Source organism: Pezoporus occidentalis, unplaced genomic scaffold, assembly GCF_034315485.1.
Source record: "Pezoporus occidentalis ecotype Australia unplaced genomic scaffold, CSIRO_AGI_Poc_V1 ctg39, whole genome shotgun sequence".
Taxonomy (NCBI): Eukaryota; Metazoa; Chordata; class Aves; order Psittaciformes; family Psittacidae; genus Pezoporus; species Pezoporus occidentalis.
Window position 1 is genome coordinate 2,931,673 of NW_026915713.1, and position 16,640 is coordinate 2,948,312.

The 16,640-nt window shown below is 36.0% G+C and overlaps 1 protein-coding gene across 1 annotated transcript in view; it reads left to right on the forward strand.

The window, feature by feature from the left end:
- TRDN (triadin) overlaps positions 1-16,640 on the forward strand; it is a 95,460-nt gene that overhangs the window by 51,775 nt on the left and 27,045 nt on the right. Inside the window, exons 6-7 of the mRNA XM_062632538.1 lie at positions 5,169-5,219; positions 15,924-15,983. Coding sequence (XP_062488522.1) covers positions 5,169-5,219; positions 15,924-15,983 — 111 coding nt within the window. The remainder of the gene's footprint in view (positions 1-5,168; positions 5,220-15,923; positions 15,984-16,640) is intronic.

The window sequence follows — 16,640 nt, forward strand, 5'->3', positions numbered from 1 at the left end:
TTTCATGAAAGATCGTATGACACATGACTTTAGGAAAAGTTGTTCTGCACCCCCGTGTGAAGTTGCTATGAATCCTCAAAACTGGCAAGATCTAAGAAGACACTGGGGATAAGACTCTGCTGCCAGCAAGCTAGTAGGGAAGTCACCTAAATTAGCCGTATGTGTCACTCAGTTTCCAACACTGAATGCTGTACCTAAATCCTTCTGTTACACTGTCTCTTGCTCCTGGATATAGGCATAATATAGCAATCTAATTCCCCAGTTAAATATCGCCTGTTCTTTTTGGGTTGGTGGGGTTTTTGGGGTGTTTTTTTTTTTCCTCCCATGTTTTTTTTTTCTCTTGCAAAACTTGGGTGTTTTTTTTTTCCTTCTAGAGTACAGCAACACAATATTTTACTAGATAGCTAGAAGTTGCTCTAATGTACAACTTCCTTTATTCTCTTCCTAGCCCCACAGGATAGCTGTCATCTTCACCAGTTGGTGTTATCTAGATTCAACATACACATCAGCTGCACAATTGCAAATTTCTCCAGAGGATACCAGCAGCAGGAGAGTTGACTACAATTCTTCATACAGACAGCATCTAGAAACACATTAGAAATTACACCCTTCTCATTTTCTAAAGCTTTTAACACCACTCACACCTTGCCCTCAGTATCTATTTCCACCAACTTTTCAGGATAATCAGCTGCCTGCTACCAATTAGTCTTGATAAACTAAAAAGGATATAGCCCCATTAAATTGCTGGTAATAGCTGTAAGGGTTTTAACTGTTCAGGAGCAAATTATTAACCTCTGGCTCACCAGGAGTCTGAATAGGACTCATTTGCCTTTTCACACTTGGATGTTTATAAGAGAAAGAATGTCAAAACACTGACCATGTATATTGCTGTGTTACCTGTAAAAGACTATGAAAAAAGATGACCAACTGGTAATGTTTTCTTAGAACAATGTATTATAATTTCAAGTGAAATTTTATCTGTTCAATTATACCTTTAAAAGATACATAAAACCTATATTCTATTCTCACTACAGTATTTAAGTAGAAACAGGATGGCTTTAAGAATAAGGGGATAATATTGAATTTCAAGAATCAGAGTTAAATTCCCAGTTCCTTTGCTGACTTTTTGTGTTATCTTGAGTAAAGCATTTTTGAGTTTCAGATGGGGGCAATAATCCTTTTGTTTTCTCACTTTGCCTTTCATACCCTTGACACTTTTTGTTTGGTTTGTTGTTTGGCTGTTGTGGTCTTTTTTTTTTTTTTGGTTTGGTTTTGTTTTGTTGTTGTGGGGAGTTCTGGGGGGGTGTTGTTTTTATATATTTTGTTATATTTCACCATTAAGATGATAACTCAGCAGAGGGTGAGGTCTAGGAGCTGTTTTAGCAATGCCAGATTGCTACACACCACTTCATCCTCTAATGAAGCAAGATGCATGGCTGTGCTTTCCCAGTAAGAGAATAAATGTACCCCTCTTAAAGTTTCAACTCCTGTGTTAAGGAGATAGGATATTATATCGTTATAAGTCCATGTGGTACCGAAAACAATTTATGTAGGCTGAGTCCTATAGGTGCTATCATAACACTATACAATTTAAATGGCTAAGAATAAGGCCATATATTTTATTATACCAAAAAAGGAAATAACAAAAAATCAAAATCAAAAACACAAGAACAGACGAAGGGAACTGTTCCAGGAAGCAGGAACCTCATGCCATATTATGAGGGGCTGTGCTCTTCCTTCACACTGATGTAAACCTGCACAGTGCTGCATCATTAACTCACAGATTCAGGGAACTGTAATTTTTTTCTCTTTCTCCCACCCTGATCTTCCCACAGCTGGGGCTTTGTAACATGCAGCCAGTGTCCGGCTGTCCTTAGACACTGTGAACTGCTGTTAATGAAGATTAGCTGGGTAAGGCGTGGGGGAAGCTAGTACACTAACTGCATGTTCAACAGCTATTTCAGTAAAGCTGTCTGTGACACTGATCATCAGCTGATTGTGAGGGCTTGCCTTGGGTCAACAGTACATAGATATATGGGCCTGCTAACAATATGGTCAAATATATCTCCTTCCAGCATCTTGAAATGGTCACTGAGGAGACTGCTAGCTTCCTTTCTTGGCATTATTTAATCAATCTGCATGTTCTGTATATCTGCACAAGACCTGAAGTCTAGAGAAGTCAGTGCCAAGCAGTATCCATATTTAAGGAAATAAAGTACTTACCCATTCAAAATTGAAGGCATGCAAGGGGAAAGGTTATTTTTCATGTCTGCTTGATAACTGAAGAAAACAAACAGTGAAATACAGCTTTTAAAATACATACTCCCTTGCAATAATTTAATAAACCATGCTGTCATCTCGTAAAGGATCGGAATGGTTGCCGTGGTGACAAAGATTATCCTTGCTGCTGCTTGATTCTGTCATTTTTCTAACACGAATTCATAATATTTGGGATTTATTAACAATGTGTCACATTGATAGAGATAAATTACATGCTTTAAACTGGCCCTGTAAGTGTTCTGTGGTATTATAGCCACTTCTTCAACTTAGCAATAAGATATGATGTGATTACTAGAAAATTAAAGCTATTTGTCATTAAAGATGAAGAAAACGGTATTGAAATTTCAGAAAAGAAAAAAATACTCTCCAATAATCTAATGTGTTTCCTTATTTTAAATATTTTACAGTTATCGAAGAGTCACTATTTTCTATCTTGTAAATTGGTCAAGATCAGCATATATTGAGAATAGATTTATTTGTGCTGGGAAAATTTAGCTTGTAATGTATCAGAACTGATGTGTTCCAAGCTGCAATTTTTTATGATGGCTCAAACAATAATAGGAAGCTTATGAAGAGATCTTATTGATGCCCTACTTTGCGATATGTTAAAACATAAATATACACACTGTATTTCACTTTAAAGAACTTGCACAGGATTTTTTGTGATGTGTAGCATTCTAATTGTAGCAGCAACTTACATGAGATTCTCAGTGCAACTGTCTAGAAAGTGACATTTTTGTGTACTTTACTGAAGTATTTGTGTCAAGTAAGCTTCACTGCTGGCAGAATGTGAGACTGATTTAAATGGCCAGCTCTACAGTCATTGCTCCATACTGTTTTGCAGTCAAATTAGCAGTGAGAATTTCCCTAAACCCTTAGCAAATTTAAAGACCTTTAGTTTTTATTTTGAAAGAACAAATGTTTATACTTATGTTTTCAATAAAGAGGGGCCTATTTTCTGTAGTGAGACACATGGGACGTGTGGGAACTCAGAAAAGTTGAGGCATCTTGAGGCAATTAAGGAATATGTGTCTGTGTAGATGACTGCCTGAAGAATGTGATTTATCACTTAGTGGGCCATATTCACCTCTGTGTGTAGGATGACCTCTTGAGCTGGGTGAGATATGTCTCTACTGCATGTTGCAATGCAGAGGAAGTGACAAGGAGACAGGGAAACTCTGAAAATCCAGAAAAGGATTTTCTATAAACTGGATTATCTCAGTTGATAGAAAAAGAATCTTCATACAGTTGCAGAAAGAAAAATAATCCAGGCTAAAATGAAATACAGTTAAACAATACGGCATGATTTCTTCCTAATCACAACCTTTGTGGTTTATATGACAATAAATAAGCTACACACCCAGGCTGCAAGGAACAAGATGAAAACTGAATCAAAAGTCCTTTAGCTTAATGTTATCATATAATTAGCTTAACTTTGCTGCCATACATTAGTAGCTAACAGTATTTTGGACTATATTGCACTTTAGCTCAGTGAAATAGTATTCTCTTTATCCGAAGACAACATAGGCTGATAGCATAGAATAGGTGATTTTCCTGCAAACAAGACACAATCAATATTCCAGATGGCAAATACTATCAAATGGCAAATACTATCAAATAAAAGCATTCTGTATTTATTTTCAAGAACTTATACTAAGATCAAAATTGTGGGAAGCAAAATTACCCTTGCCTGGACCTCTTTGGCAATGTGCATGCTGTTACAACCTGAAGAAAGAACTAAGGGTATAAGTGGAAAATTTCAGTTTTCTTCAAAAGGCATTAAAATAGCTCTTTAGAGTTGAGTTGTAGTATGCACAATATTTTCTTTGTTGGATTAATTTTGGGATCAGTGTTCCTTGTTAATTAGACACTACAGGCCAAATCTAACCCTTAACTACAGAAGCATCTCCCACAGAGTCTGTGAGATTGTCATGTGCTTTTGTCAAAGACGAATTTGATCCAGTATTTTATACCAGTTTCCTACTGCAGGAAATATATGCATAATAACATAAACCTGGCACTCTGTATAGTCTTAATAACTTTACTGAACACCAGTAATAAACGGCCTTTAAATTTCTACCACTGTATGCAAACAGTGCTATGCAATCTTGATTTAATTCTGGTTTGTTTTTTTCTCAAATTCAACACTTTGCATTTTCAATGTTATCCTTTTGTTTGGTGCAGTAGGAAATAAATTAGTGTCAGAGGTATATAGCAGTAATTTAACATCAATAGCATAAGTGAGGAATTTTGTTTAAAAGAGATAGTGTAGCAAAAGAAGGTAAATACTGTACCACTTCCTCTTCTAAAAATACAGACTCAATGCTTTGATATATAGCAAATGAATCATTCTCCAAGACAATGATCCCTAACCTGGGAACTTTTATTTCTGTAATCTGTATACAGTATTGAATCGCTTCTTGTGTGCTGGAGTTATCAGTTCAGCAAGTGAGCTCTAAAAAATTTAGTAAATGCAGTAAAAAGAACATTTTTTTCCTTTTGAAGGTAATTTGGAAAACATAAAATACTGGTAACTCAAGACACATTAAAAAAATGTTTAGTAAAACCATGAGTTTTTCTGATTCATGACCAACACATGTTACTGTGTAGCTGTTGCAGACCAGCAAAATGTATTTTTTACTTTAAAATTGCTCAGTTAAATCCAAAGTAATTATTAAGTCATTTAATGTTACTATTTTTTGTCCATATATGCATATGTATATAAAATTGAACTATATTGTGTATAATTCTGAATATGCAGATGATAAAGACATTACTCTCCTATAATATTTAAAGAATGTAGGTGTTTTTTATCATGAAAATGCGTCTGATATGTTGTGTGTGAAGCTTATTATAATATTGCTAAATTTACATTGCATTGTTTTCAGAAATTCCCAAACAGAAGCTGGAGAGATATGAAAAGCAAACACCAACAAAAGGTGACTTTGTATTTCTGTCGATTATCTACCTATATACATATATATGCAATATACAGTGTATTTGTTAACTACATATGTTATCACTTTTACATTATAGAAGCATTCAAGCTGTAAATTATCACAGAATTGTCTGTACCTTAACATTAGCAAATAGTGTAATTTTGTTTGGCTATATTGTCAATGGAGAGTCATAAAAAATATTTTCACATCTAAACTTATCCAGAAATCCTTTTCGTAGCAAAGGTGCAAGAAAGTAGAGTGCGGATGAACTTCCTCTGGTGCAAAAAGCGTGAAGTGTGTTGAGCAAGGAAAAAAGCAAATTTATAGGCCAGTGGGTGCTAACGAAGTTACGAAGTCATAGTTAACAGTGAGACAGCTGTGTATCAGAGATAAGAAAAGCCTCCATTTTAAGAACCTACTCTTTTGCAGATTGCTCAGTCTTTTCTAACTGGCACTTTCTAAAAATCCACAGAGGAACTGTTTTGGACTGGTTTTCAAAGGTCAGGTAAACAAAGATATTTCCTGGGATATGTGCAGATTTTTTGCCTAAGAAACCTCCTCTATAAAGGTTAGGTTGCATAAAATTTTATGAACATCTCTCTGATGCACCAGTGCTATGCTTAGTTATGACAGGAGGAAGCAAGAAGGGAGCTTATTAAAAGTAGTATGTATATACACACATGCTCCTTCACACAACTATATTCAGTTCTGTATGTATTCTTATATGTTTTTATAGTATTTTACACCCCTATTCCTAGCTTTCCAGTCTGTGCTAATCAGGGTCATCTGGAGTGTCTAGACCTGCGTCCCAGCTACTTAATAAATCATGTTGTTTGAAAATGAGGGTTTTTAGGTTATCAGTGGTCTAGCCCGGCAATAATGCAAGGGATCCCAGGTAAGGTCTTTTCACACACAGTATTCTAAAAACACAAATGAAGTTGCAGCCTTGACCAAAACAGCCTCTTGTGTACCATTTTACCTACACGGGAGTTCATTGCTTTACATAGAAGAACGTGAACTTTGCAGAAATGATTACTAAGATTTTATAAAATGCCAGAAAAAAGCATTCATGTGTCATAGAGCTAAGTCACTTTATGCATATGCCTGATAATGCTGTCTTTAATTATGCAGTCACTTACTGAAGCACAGGACAGATTTTTTTCTGTTTTTTTTTTGTTTTCATATTTAGTTCCAAAAAATGCGTCTTGTACATAGGAGGAAAAATTATAAGAAAACATTCCATCTGGCCTCAAGCTAGAGTATGATAAAGGCATGAATCTTAAGGGAGTTTTACTGTTACCTTCTAAAGTGCCTCCAGAAAGTATGTGCAACTCTAATATAATATTGTTTTTAATAGGAAAAATCCAGAGGAAAACTGGATGTTTCTGATAAATGCAAACACCACAAACAAATTTCAGTTATCCACCCCAAAATATGACACTAGAGTTCTAAAAATAATTTTAAGCATATTTTTTGAATAGTCAACCTCCCTGAATCTAAGTCCCAAGATTTACAAGGGATTTCCACCCACAAGCCTGATTTTGAAAATAAGAGGAATAGGTATAATTACTGAAAATTCCAGATGGAAGTGGCTGAAATTATAACAAAGATTCTTATGGCATTAAGAGTCAGGTAAACCTGTGCCCTAAAATTTGCTTTGAATTAAATATTTTTATAAAGTGCTAGTAATATTTCAATTATTGTGCTTAGTCAATTTGATCCTGAAAAGAAGAAATACTATGAGAAATGATTCACCAAAGCATTTTCTCATGCTTAAGAGCACTGAAATTATTTCAAAATTATGTACATACATAAGCACAGAGTCACTATAAAATAGGTTCTTTCCAATTTGGTATTTGATTTATTAGTACTTTCACAAGGGCAAATGGCACCCTGGACTGTATGAGCTCGGCCCATCAGTAACAGTAAGGTATTAAATATCCCGCTGTACTCATCTCGCATAAGACCACATCTAGATGCTGTGTCCAGTTCTGAGCTTCCCAGTTCAGGAAAGCCATCAGTAAACTGTACTGAGTTCAGCCTGAGGCCACTGTGATGGTCAGGGCTGGAGCAGTTGCCCCAAGAGGAAAGGCTGAGGGTTAGGGCTTTCTCAGCCTGGGACAGCTGTCCTGTGAGTTTGTCATTTTGTGACATAAAACTCTAAGCTGTTGCTGAAGTCTGTTTAAGTAGCAGGTGTCATAATTGTTACTACTATTACAATCAATGAATAAAACATAACTATGCAATACTTTGTAAACAGGGAAGAATAATAATAAAATCATAGAATCATAGAATCATAGAATATTAGGGTTGGAAAGGACCTGAAGATCATCAAGTTCCAAAGTACATGTAAATACCTTCTCTAATGGAAGGCTCAATGATAATCCAGATGGACATTTCTGATTTTTATGGAAAACTGATTTTAACAATGAAATGAATTGTCCTGCGTTTCTGGGAAATATATTTTATTACCACAGACATTAAGAAGAAACTGGAAAAGGCTGATCTACAGTGTGGCTTTTCCCAAATACACTTCACTAATACATTGCTGTTGGAGTGAGGGAGGGAAAAAGACAATGTGATGATTAAATGTTACCTGTGGCAACCATACATTAAGTCCCGGTGACTATAGGACAGATACTTGTTTGCCTATGAATTAACACTAATCTCTCTCTTTTGCTTCGGAAAGTATCTCTGAATTTAGCCTGATTTGACAAACAGATTCCAGGCCCTCCAGAACTATTTCATTTGCTATTCACGGCACATATTTGTCCCTCCTGCCTCTATTAAGTGGTCAATAGGGTGGTACTGATAATCGTAGAATCATAGAATAATGGAATGGCTGGGTTGGAAAGACCTTAAGATTATCTATTTCCAACCCCATGACATGGACAGGGACAGCTCAAACTACACCATGTCACCGAAGGCTCTGTCCAACCTGGCCTTGAACAATGCCAGGGACTGGAGCATTTACCACTTCTTTGGGCAGATTTTAAAAATCACAGAATAAAACTGTCTGTATTTTGGCACATGGATAAATTACGAGTTTATAAAGACAAGTATAATATGACCCCATAATTTAATTTGTTATAACTGGAAGGCAAGGTATTTCAGACAGCTAAAAAGATAAATAGACCTGGACCATACAAATCCACAGTATACTAGAAACACATGCACACTGACAAAATTAGCAAATGAAATGTCATATTAATGTTTGACACAAGGCTGCATAATTTCTGGAGGTATGGCTACAGAGATACATGAGTTAACTTCAAACTAGTTAACATGGTAGAGATAGCAATGTAGCTGTAGTGATTAAGATACATCTGTCAAGTATTTATTTAGCTGTATGGGTTTACAGCAGCCTAGGATGAAGCCAGTGCTGTGGGAAGTTTGACTACCACCAAGAGCTGTTAAACCTAAATCTCATTTCAGATGGATGTAACACTTTTTGACTGCTACAATTAAATCTAATTCTAAATTATATAAACATGTAACTCATGAGACCTTGTCTCACTCTTATATAGGCATTTACATTCAGTGTTGCAGGGCTAAATCCAGCACAGGGTTAGCAGCTGCAGTAAGCAGAGTGTGCATGCCTAGTGCCAGCTGTTGAGGACCTGGGCAGTCAGAGGCAATCTTCTTCCACCTCCTCAGGTAATTGAGGTGATTTAGAGTGAGTGCAGGTGCTTTCATGGCCCATTAATTACTCTGATTTTCTTAAATTATTGTTTTGGACCTGGGAGCCTGTGCCCCTTTCCTTTTTTTTTCTCTTTTTTTTTTTTTTTTTGAGTATTCAAGAAGAATTAATTCATAGCATCTAAGGTTACTTCTAAGGTTACTTTACTTCTCAATAAAAAAATCTACACAGAGATTTAATGGTCTCTGACTAATGCACTCAAACTTCATTGTATTAGTTCATTTATCTTAACTTTCTGAGTGTTGCTGTGTAAACGAGTACTTAGCTGGAACAAGCAATCTCTGCTTTGTGCATATCATGCTCACCACCTACTTTTATACTAAGCATCAGACTTCAGACTTACTCAGCTGGAAACTTTTTAGATCCCTTAGGTAAAAAATTAGTGCCTCCTTATTACATCTCTTCTTTTTGCACTTGTTTTTGTGGTGAGGAAGTCTCTATCTCAAACACTTTAATGAAGAAAAATTAAATTATATCCTGCTTCACTACCTTCCATTCATTGCAAATTAAATATACTATTAGATGACTGAAATTCAGAAAAATGTGTCACATATATACTACTTGCTTTTAATTTTATGTGAAGTAGATAACTATTCCTATACAATTAAGTTTGGAATACGTTGATAAATTACCTTCAAATTTTCTGTTATAGAATCATAGAATAGTTAGGGTTGGAAAGAACCTTAAGATCATCTAGTTCCAACCCCCCTGCCATGGGCAGGGACACCTCACACTAAACCATGCCACCCAAGGTTTCGTCCAACCTGGCCTTGAACACTGCCAAGGATGGAGCATTCACAACTTCCCTGGGCAACCCATTCCAGTGACTCACCACCCTTACAGGAAAGAATTTCCTCCTTATATCCAATCTAAACTTCCCCTGTTTAAGTTTTAACCTGTTACCCTTTGTCCTGTCACTACAGTCCCTAATGAAGAGTACCTCCTCAGCATCCCCATAGGTCCCCTTCAGATACTGGAAGGCTGCTATGAGGTCTCCACACAGCCTTCTCTTCTTGCTACTGAACAGCCCCAACTTTCTCAGCCTGTCTTCATAAGGGAGGTGCTCCAGTCCTCTGATCATCCTTGTGGCCCTTCTCTGGACTTGTTCCAACAGTTCCCTGTCCTTTTTATGTTGAGGACACCAGAACTGCACACAATACTGCAAGTGAGGTCTCACAAGAGCAGAGTAGAGGGGCAGGATCACCTCCTTTGACCTGCTGGTCACGCTCCTTTTGAAGCACCCCAGGATACAGTTGGCTTTCTGGGCTGCAAGCCCACACTGCCAGCTCATGTTCATTTTCTCATCAACTCCTATTTTAGATTATTTATAAATATGCCACACCCTGGTCACTGAGAATGAAATTTTTCATGCTCATATTTTTGCTTCAAGCTGAATTTTCATTCAAAGTAATATAAAAATGTTCCAGTGATTTTCAAAATCTGTGGTGTGGGTCATTTTGGGGTGTTTTATTTTTTTCCAAGCTAATAACAATTCAGTCAGAGCTTATAATTTTTTAGTATTTGCAAGGAAGTCCAAGAAATATTCTTTAAGTTGTGGGACAGATTTAGCTTACATAATTGTCATAACACTAGTTTTAGTTACTCACTTTTTTTTTTATAAATCCAGCATCCTATTATAAAAAGAAAGGAAGCAATGTTTTAATTACATAGTGTATCATAAAGCAAATTGAATGGTTGAAGTTGAATGAACAGTTTCAGTACCAGCATTTTTCAGCTGAAGAGTGCTTCACTTAGCAGCCTTAAAAACATTTTTATGTGTTTTCTCTTTGGTTTTTTATATGCAAAAGAAAATCTTATTAACTCTGATTTGTTTCACGTAAACATGGGAATATGGCCAGCCTGATTTACTTACAAAACCTAATTCTTTCGCATAAGTGCTGCGGGCTTGAAAAAGGACATGTATTAAATCCTTTACAAAGAAATAGACATCCACAGGTCTAAATCTGGTAAAGATCTGCAGACAGTGAAATATTATCTATGACAGAGGTTTGAGTACTACATATGATGCTGAACATGAAAACATTTTTTTTTGGGGGGGGGAAGCAGAGTTAAAATGCAAAAGAAAAATACTATTTAAGTTTGTCAGATCAAAAGCTTCAGGATTTTGGTGGCCCTTCTTCACTGTGATGGTAGAGACAAAAATGTGCAGTCATCATAGTCCTGAAAAATGAGCTTTCTAATTTTTGGCAGCATCTGCCCTTCCCAGATAAGTTTCTACCCAAATGCCACAGCTTTGACAGCGTCCATAAGAGGTAATGGCAAACACTGCAATCTGAGATTAGCAAACTCTGAGACTATGGGATATCAACATACAGAATAGGGCTCTTGAACTAGCCAGAGATGGCCTTCAGCCTATCATAGGGAAAAGAAAAATAGCTTATGCTTCCGCCAGCCTGGTCTTTGCTTATCCACATTCCAGGCTCCATGCCCAGATGTATCGTTCCTTTTATTTCTCAAGACAGAGTCAAGTGGTCCCTTCTCCGTGTTTCTAACTTGGAGTTCACACAAATTCCCTTCTTTTTATCCCCTTATACCGTAAGGGGATAACATGAAGGAACATTAATTAGATTTTTCTGTCCACTTTAAGGTCTGCTGACACTCAATTCAGTTAGCGTCCTTCAAGGCTCATTTTTCTTTGTTGTTTTGTGTTGGATTTTTTTTGCCTTGTTTTTTTTTATGGTTTGGTTTTGTGTTTTTTTTTCTAAAGCACAAAATAGGGAAATGTCATGAGGAAACTAGAATAAATTTAAAAACAAAGCAAAACAAAACACAAAACCCCACAACAGTCTCCCTTACAGAAGTAAGATGTTCTGTGGCTGAAAGCAAGCTTTCTGATTGCCAGTCCATTCTGCATAGTTCAGCTATGGTTTTTGGCATAGAGACTACAAGGGCTTTTGTCTGATGTGCAGAAGCTCAAGTTTCAATGCCATTGACCATCACAGAGCTATTGTTTGCAAAACTGTGCTATTTTCCTATCCAAAACTGACAACACGCTAGCTCAAAGTGTTTTGTACAAAGCTAGCACCTGCTAATACAAATGTAAGATGTAAAAGCATGCTACAGTTTCTGCAGAAATGTTCAGTCTAGGTTCTGCACGAGATAGGCAGAGGGGAGATGCCTTTCCCTTGGTAAGTTACTGGATATCCCAAAGCAATTGAATGAATTACATCCTCTAATTCATTCAGTAATACATTGCTGGTGCTGCTGCATTCTTCACAGCCTGTTTTTTTACTGTAAATTGGCTGTCCATATTCCTTAAAGACCTTGAAAAATCTCACTTCAATCTCTTTTCACTGCATTGCTAATTGTTATCAACAATAATTTACCTGTTATGACTGGAAATGTATTTGGATAATGCGAACACATGCAAGACATAAAGAAATTACTGAATGTTTGTACTGTTATTTCTTAAAGACATGGACTTATTTTCTAATGAGGACATATTTAACCAACAAAGAAATGCTTGCACCTCTGTGAAATGACATTTGCTTCAAAGCTGGTGAGATGAATGTATGCAAAACCATTACTGTGCTTATGTATAAAGCTCACAGTTGCCTTCTAATTGAAGTTATATTTTCTGTGATTTACTCATTGACAGAAACTTGAGCATTACAAAGAAAATATTTTGCCCCTGAAATTACAGTATGCTAGCCTTTTAGTAGTAGAGGTTGACATGGGAAATTTTTGTCATCTAAATCATCAGGATGTGGAGCATAGTCTTGTCCAAAAATGGACTGAAAGTTGGGTGGGCAATAGTCCCTAAGGATTCATGTTTGCCTGTTTCTAGTCAGACATGTAGCTTGTCATGATTTGAACATCTTATCTTCCTGAGGTTATGCTCTGATTAAAAGAGATGTGGTTGTTTTAATCCATTTTAAGTAACAGCTAAAAATAAAGAAAAAACAGCACGGAAAGCAATATGCAAGCATTTTTTTCTTAAGTTTTTTTTTTTAAGAAGAGAAATCTGTACTCTCAAATACTGAAAATAATTCCCTCTGTCAGAAATCTTAGAGTCAGGTTGCTTGTATAGTGAGACCAAAAGAGATCTCACAGATTAGATTAAGGTCACTGAATAATCATTTATTTTACAGAAATATGGTCTAACATATGAAGTCTTACCCAATGAAAAATATTTCCCTTGGACCTGGAATTAAATATTGACATCAAGGAGGTCTATACATTATCTAGTACCTGCGACTCAGAGCTAAAATCTGTTATTTGAATTTACAAATATTTTTCCTCAATCACCTTAGTGAAATAAGTATACATAATTCCTCCAGATTACAAATTTATTGTGTAATTTTTTTTATATATGTATCTCTAGTAATTCAGGGAGACAAACCTGAGAAACCAGAAAAAACTGAGAGGAAGGAACCCCTGAAGGGTATGTATTCAGTATGTTCCTTGTCTTTTTGCCAGTGGTTCAAAACAATGTAATGTATTGACTTTTAGACCCTTCTTGTAAACCCAATTACGTTTAAGGATGGAGGAGGTGTGAAAGCCAGCTGGAAGGAAAATTAGTATTTTAAAATCACTTTGAATTCATTGCTGAGCAAAAGGCTAAAATTATGTTCAGAGATTTATGAATAAGTTTTTACTGTATTATTAACTTATGTAAAAGATGCCCAGAGCATAAATATCTTTTTTATTCTTCCTTAATAAATCTAAGCATAATATTCATCTTTGGGAATACTTCTAAGCAAAATGTAATGAGCAAATTTTAACATACAGAACATGGTCCCTGGAGGTATTCTGCTCCAGACACCTGCCTTTGGAAAAAAAATTCCCCAGATTCATTTCAGAGATGATTTACTAATTTGCCGTTAATGTATGCCAGCAACAAATTACAGATCGACCTGTTATAGGAGTCAGAATCAGACACTGTTTCCTCTCCACCCACAAGTCATGAGTTAGCTCTGGGCTCTGAAGGCCACCATCTAGTTTGCATCTTGTCAAAGATGTTTTGGCAAAATGGCATTTGTTGAAATATGCCTACTTGTCAAAACACTTTAAGCCTTCTGAGAACATGTCATTTACATAAAAATGTGATTAATGAAGTTTCAGGCTGAAAGAAGAAACCCATTCTGGAAGAATGAATAGGCCAATGGTCATAATAAATCACCCAAAAAAGGGAAGACCCGATATCCAGCAGTGGTTGATTTATTTCAGACCAAGAACACAAGTCTCACAACCCAAGTGAACATACACCTTCCCAAAATTTGCGCTTGACTAGGCTTTCCTAATGGTCTTTGACTGGAGATTCCCATTTTATATAACTAATTCAAAATACATTGAGCTAGCAAGATGGACTCTAGGGGTTAATGCCAGGCCCATAAGTTCAAGTGTGTGTTAGAATTAATATTTATTACTAGAAAATAGAATAATGGTAACATGAGAAATTTTTTCTGAGATTTGGAAAAATGGCAGAAAAAAGACAATAATGTCCCATCTTAAAACATGAATGTGTCATTAAAATTTCTCTGTTATTTTATGGAAAATTTGGGAAACTCTTCAATTTGATTTGGTAGGAGAACGATATTTAATGTTTTTAAAAGCTAATAATAAATGAAAGCCAATCTCAGATAGCCAATGAAGAAGAATAAGTATTATTATACTGTCTTTAACTTGTCATAATTCCTACTAATTTTCTGTGTTTTATGTTTAAGTGAATGTATTAGTTTCATTTAGTGAACTATCACATTTACTACTAAACCAGTGCTGCATATAGGGATTCTCTGTATTTACAGTACTAAGAAACATTGTTTTCACACTGTACTTTGTATTTTAAAACTATGACTATGGATACATGTTTTTTTAAGGCCCATTTAATTGTAGTGTGACTGGGAGACTCCAAAGTTTCACTGCATCCCTGTATATTAACTGCTTCTTTTCCACTTTATATACATTTGCTTTTCAAGATTCAGGTAACAGAGAGTAAATAACATACTATTCTAATTTCTAATCAGCTTCTATGATGAAGTTTAGGAAAGTTATCTAATGACACAGAGAACAATTAAAAGTGTCTCAGTCACAAGTGACTCAGCCAGCTATGTCAGGAGCTCATTCTTATACACACTATATTTCTAAAAAAAATGTGAAAGCCTGGACATTTCCTACCCTTCTTCTTTTGTTTCAATTAGATATGGAATTCACTGTAGTGTAAAAGAGCTTCCTTATTTTCTCTTTTTTGCAAATGGAGTTTTACCAAACTTGGATGCAATCTCTGCAGGAGTAAAAGTTAAAGGTAGCTTGCAGTTTCACAGCTCATTTTTCTGAATTGCTCTAAAATCTGCATGCTTATTTCCCATTGTCCAGAAAATTATTGTGTAAAATTCTAAGAAAAGTGAGTGGAAAATGTTATTTGAATAACTGGGTAGCATAATACATTTTCCACTGTCATAATGTTAGTTTTTACTTTGCACATACTGGGCGTCTAATTATGGCTCTTATATCATCATTGCCAGGGCCTGATCTCAGCTAGTGTTCATTACTAGATATCCATATCCATTACTGGTTATCCATTTCAAGCCAGCTGGCAAGTGGCAGATGTGTCATGTCTGCATGTGATGCTCTTTGGCTCCAGCACTGATTCCAGGGTTCTTACATGCCTCTGCCTGACAGTATGGGGAGGCCCAGGTGGTGTCCTCATCCCAGTGCAGGCAACAGCATTTAGTGTGAGCTCTGCTTTAGTCCTTGACAGTTTTCTGAAAATCTCTCTCCAGGATTGGACAGACAATTGCAAGCGATGATATTACTGTAGTAAACAGCTAAGGCATGTTACGGTGACTTGGATGGTAAGCGGTAACTTGCTATCCAGAGTTGTCAGATCACACCAGTGTAGTATAATGTGTAGTTATGCTCTTGACATCTTAAGAGTAAAGTAGTCTGCCGTTTTGTCTCCTAAGGCTTATCTTGGTAGAATTATTTTTTAAGTTTTTCCACAGGATTTTTTAACATATATGAACACATTTCTTCTTTCTTAGTGACACATAAAGACAAACTGGAAAGACAAGACAAACATGGAAAAAAGGAAAAGCATGCAGGTAATGATTTAATGACAGAATTTATTTTACATTTTGAGGTACACCAGAACTAATTGTCTACTCAATTTCCATTTATGTATCTCCTTGACTGGAAAAAATGTTATAGAACTTTATTAATTAGATTCATTACATCAGGTAATGGTCTGCAGACATATAGGCTGAGTAACACTTTCTATTCTGTTTGTTGTTTTTTTGTCTGAGGAAAAGAGATAATCTCACAGTAATCTCTGAGTATTTCCAACACTCACAGTAATTATGTTGCTAAAAGAGTATGGTCATCATGGAAAATGTACCTGACAACCTGTAAACAAAGGTAATGAAGTAGGCCATGTGAAAAAATAACATTTTAAATATAATACTGAGTAGGGCGGTTGCATAGGTATTGAATAAGGCAGGACTAAGTCTTTAAACAGTTACTTGAAGTAAATAGGTATCTAGCACTGCTTTATCTTCCACAACTTTTACTTTCTTTTGAAGCACCAACACAAGGCTGAAGAGAACATAGTAATGCTCATGCATGCATTTTATTTGTTCTTAGTATAAACTCATATGCTGGAGTGAAATAGGCAGCTGAGTGCTTTTATATGCCTGGTCCCTGTAGGGTACCTCAGGAGATATGATCACATACAAAAATCATTTCTGCATAGATATGGACAA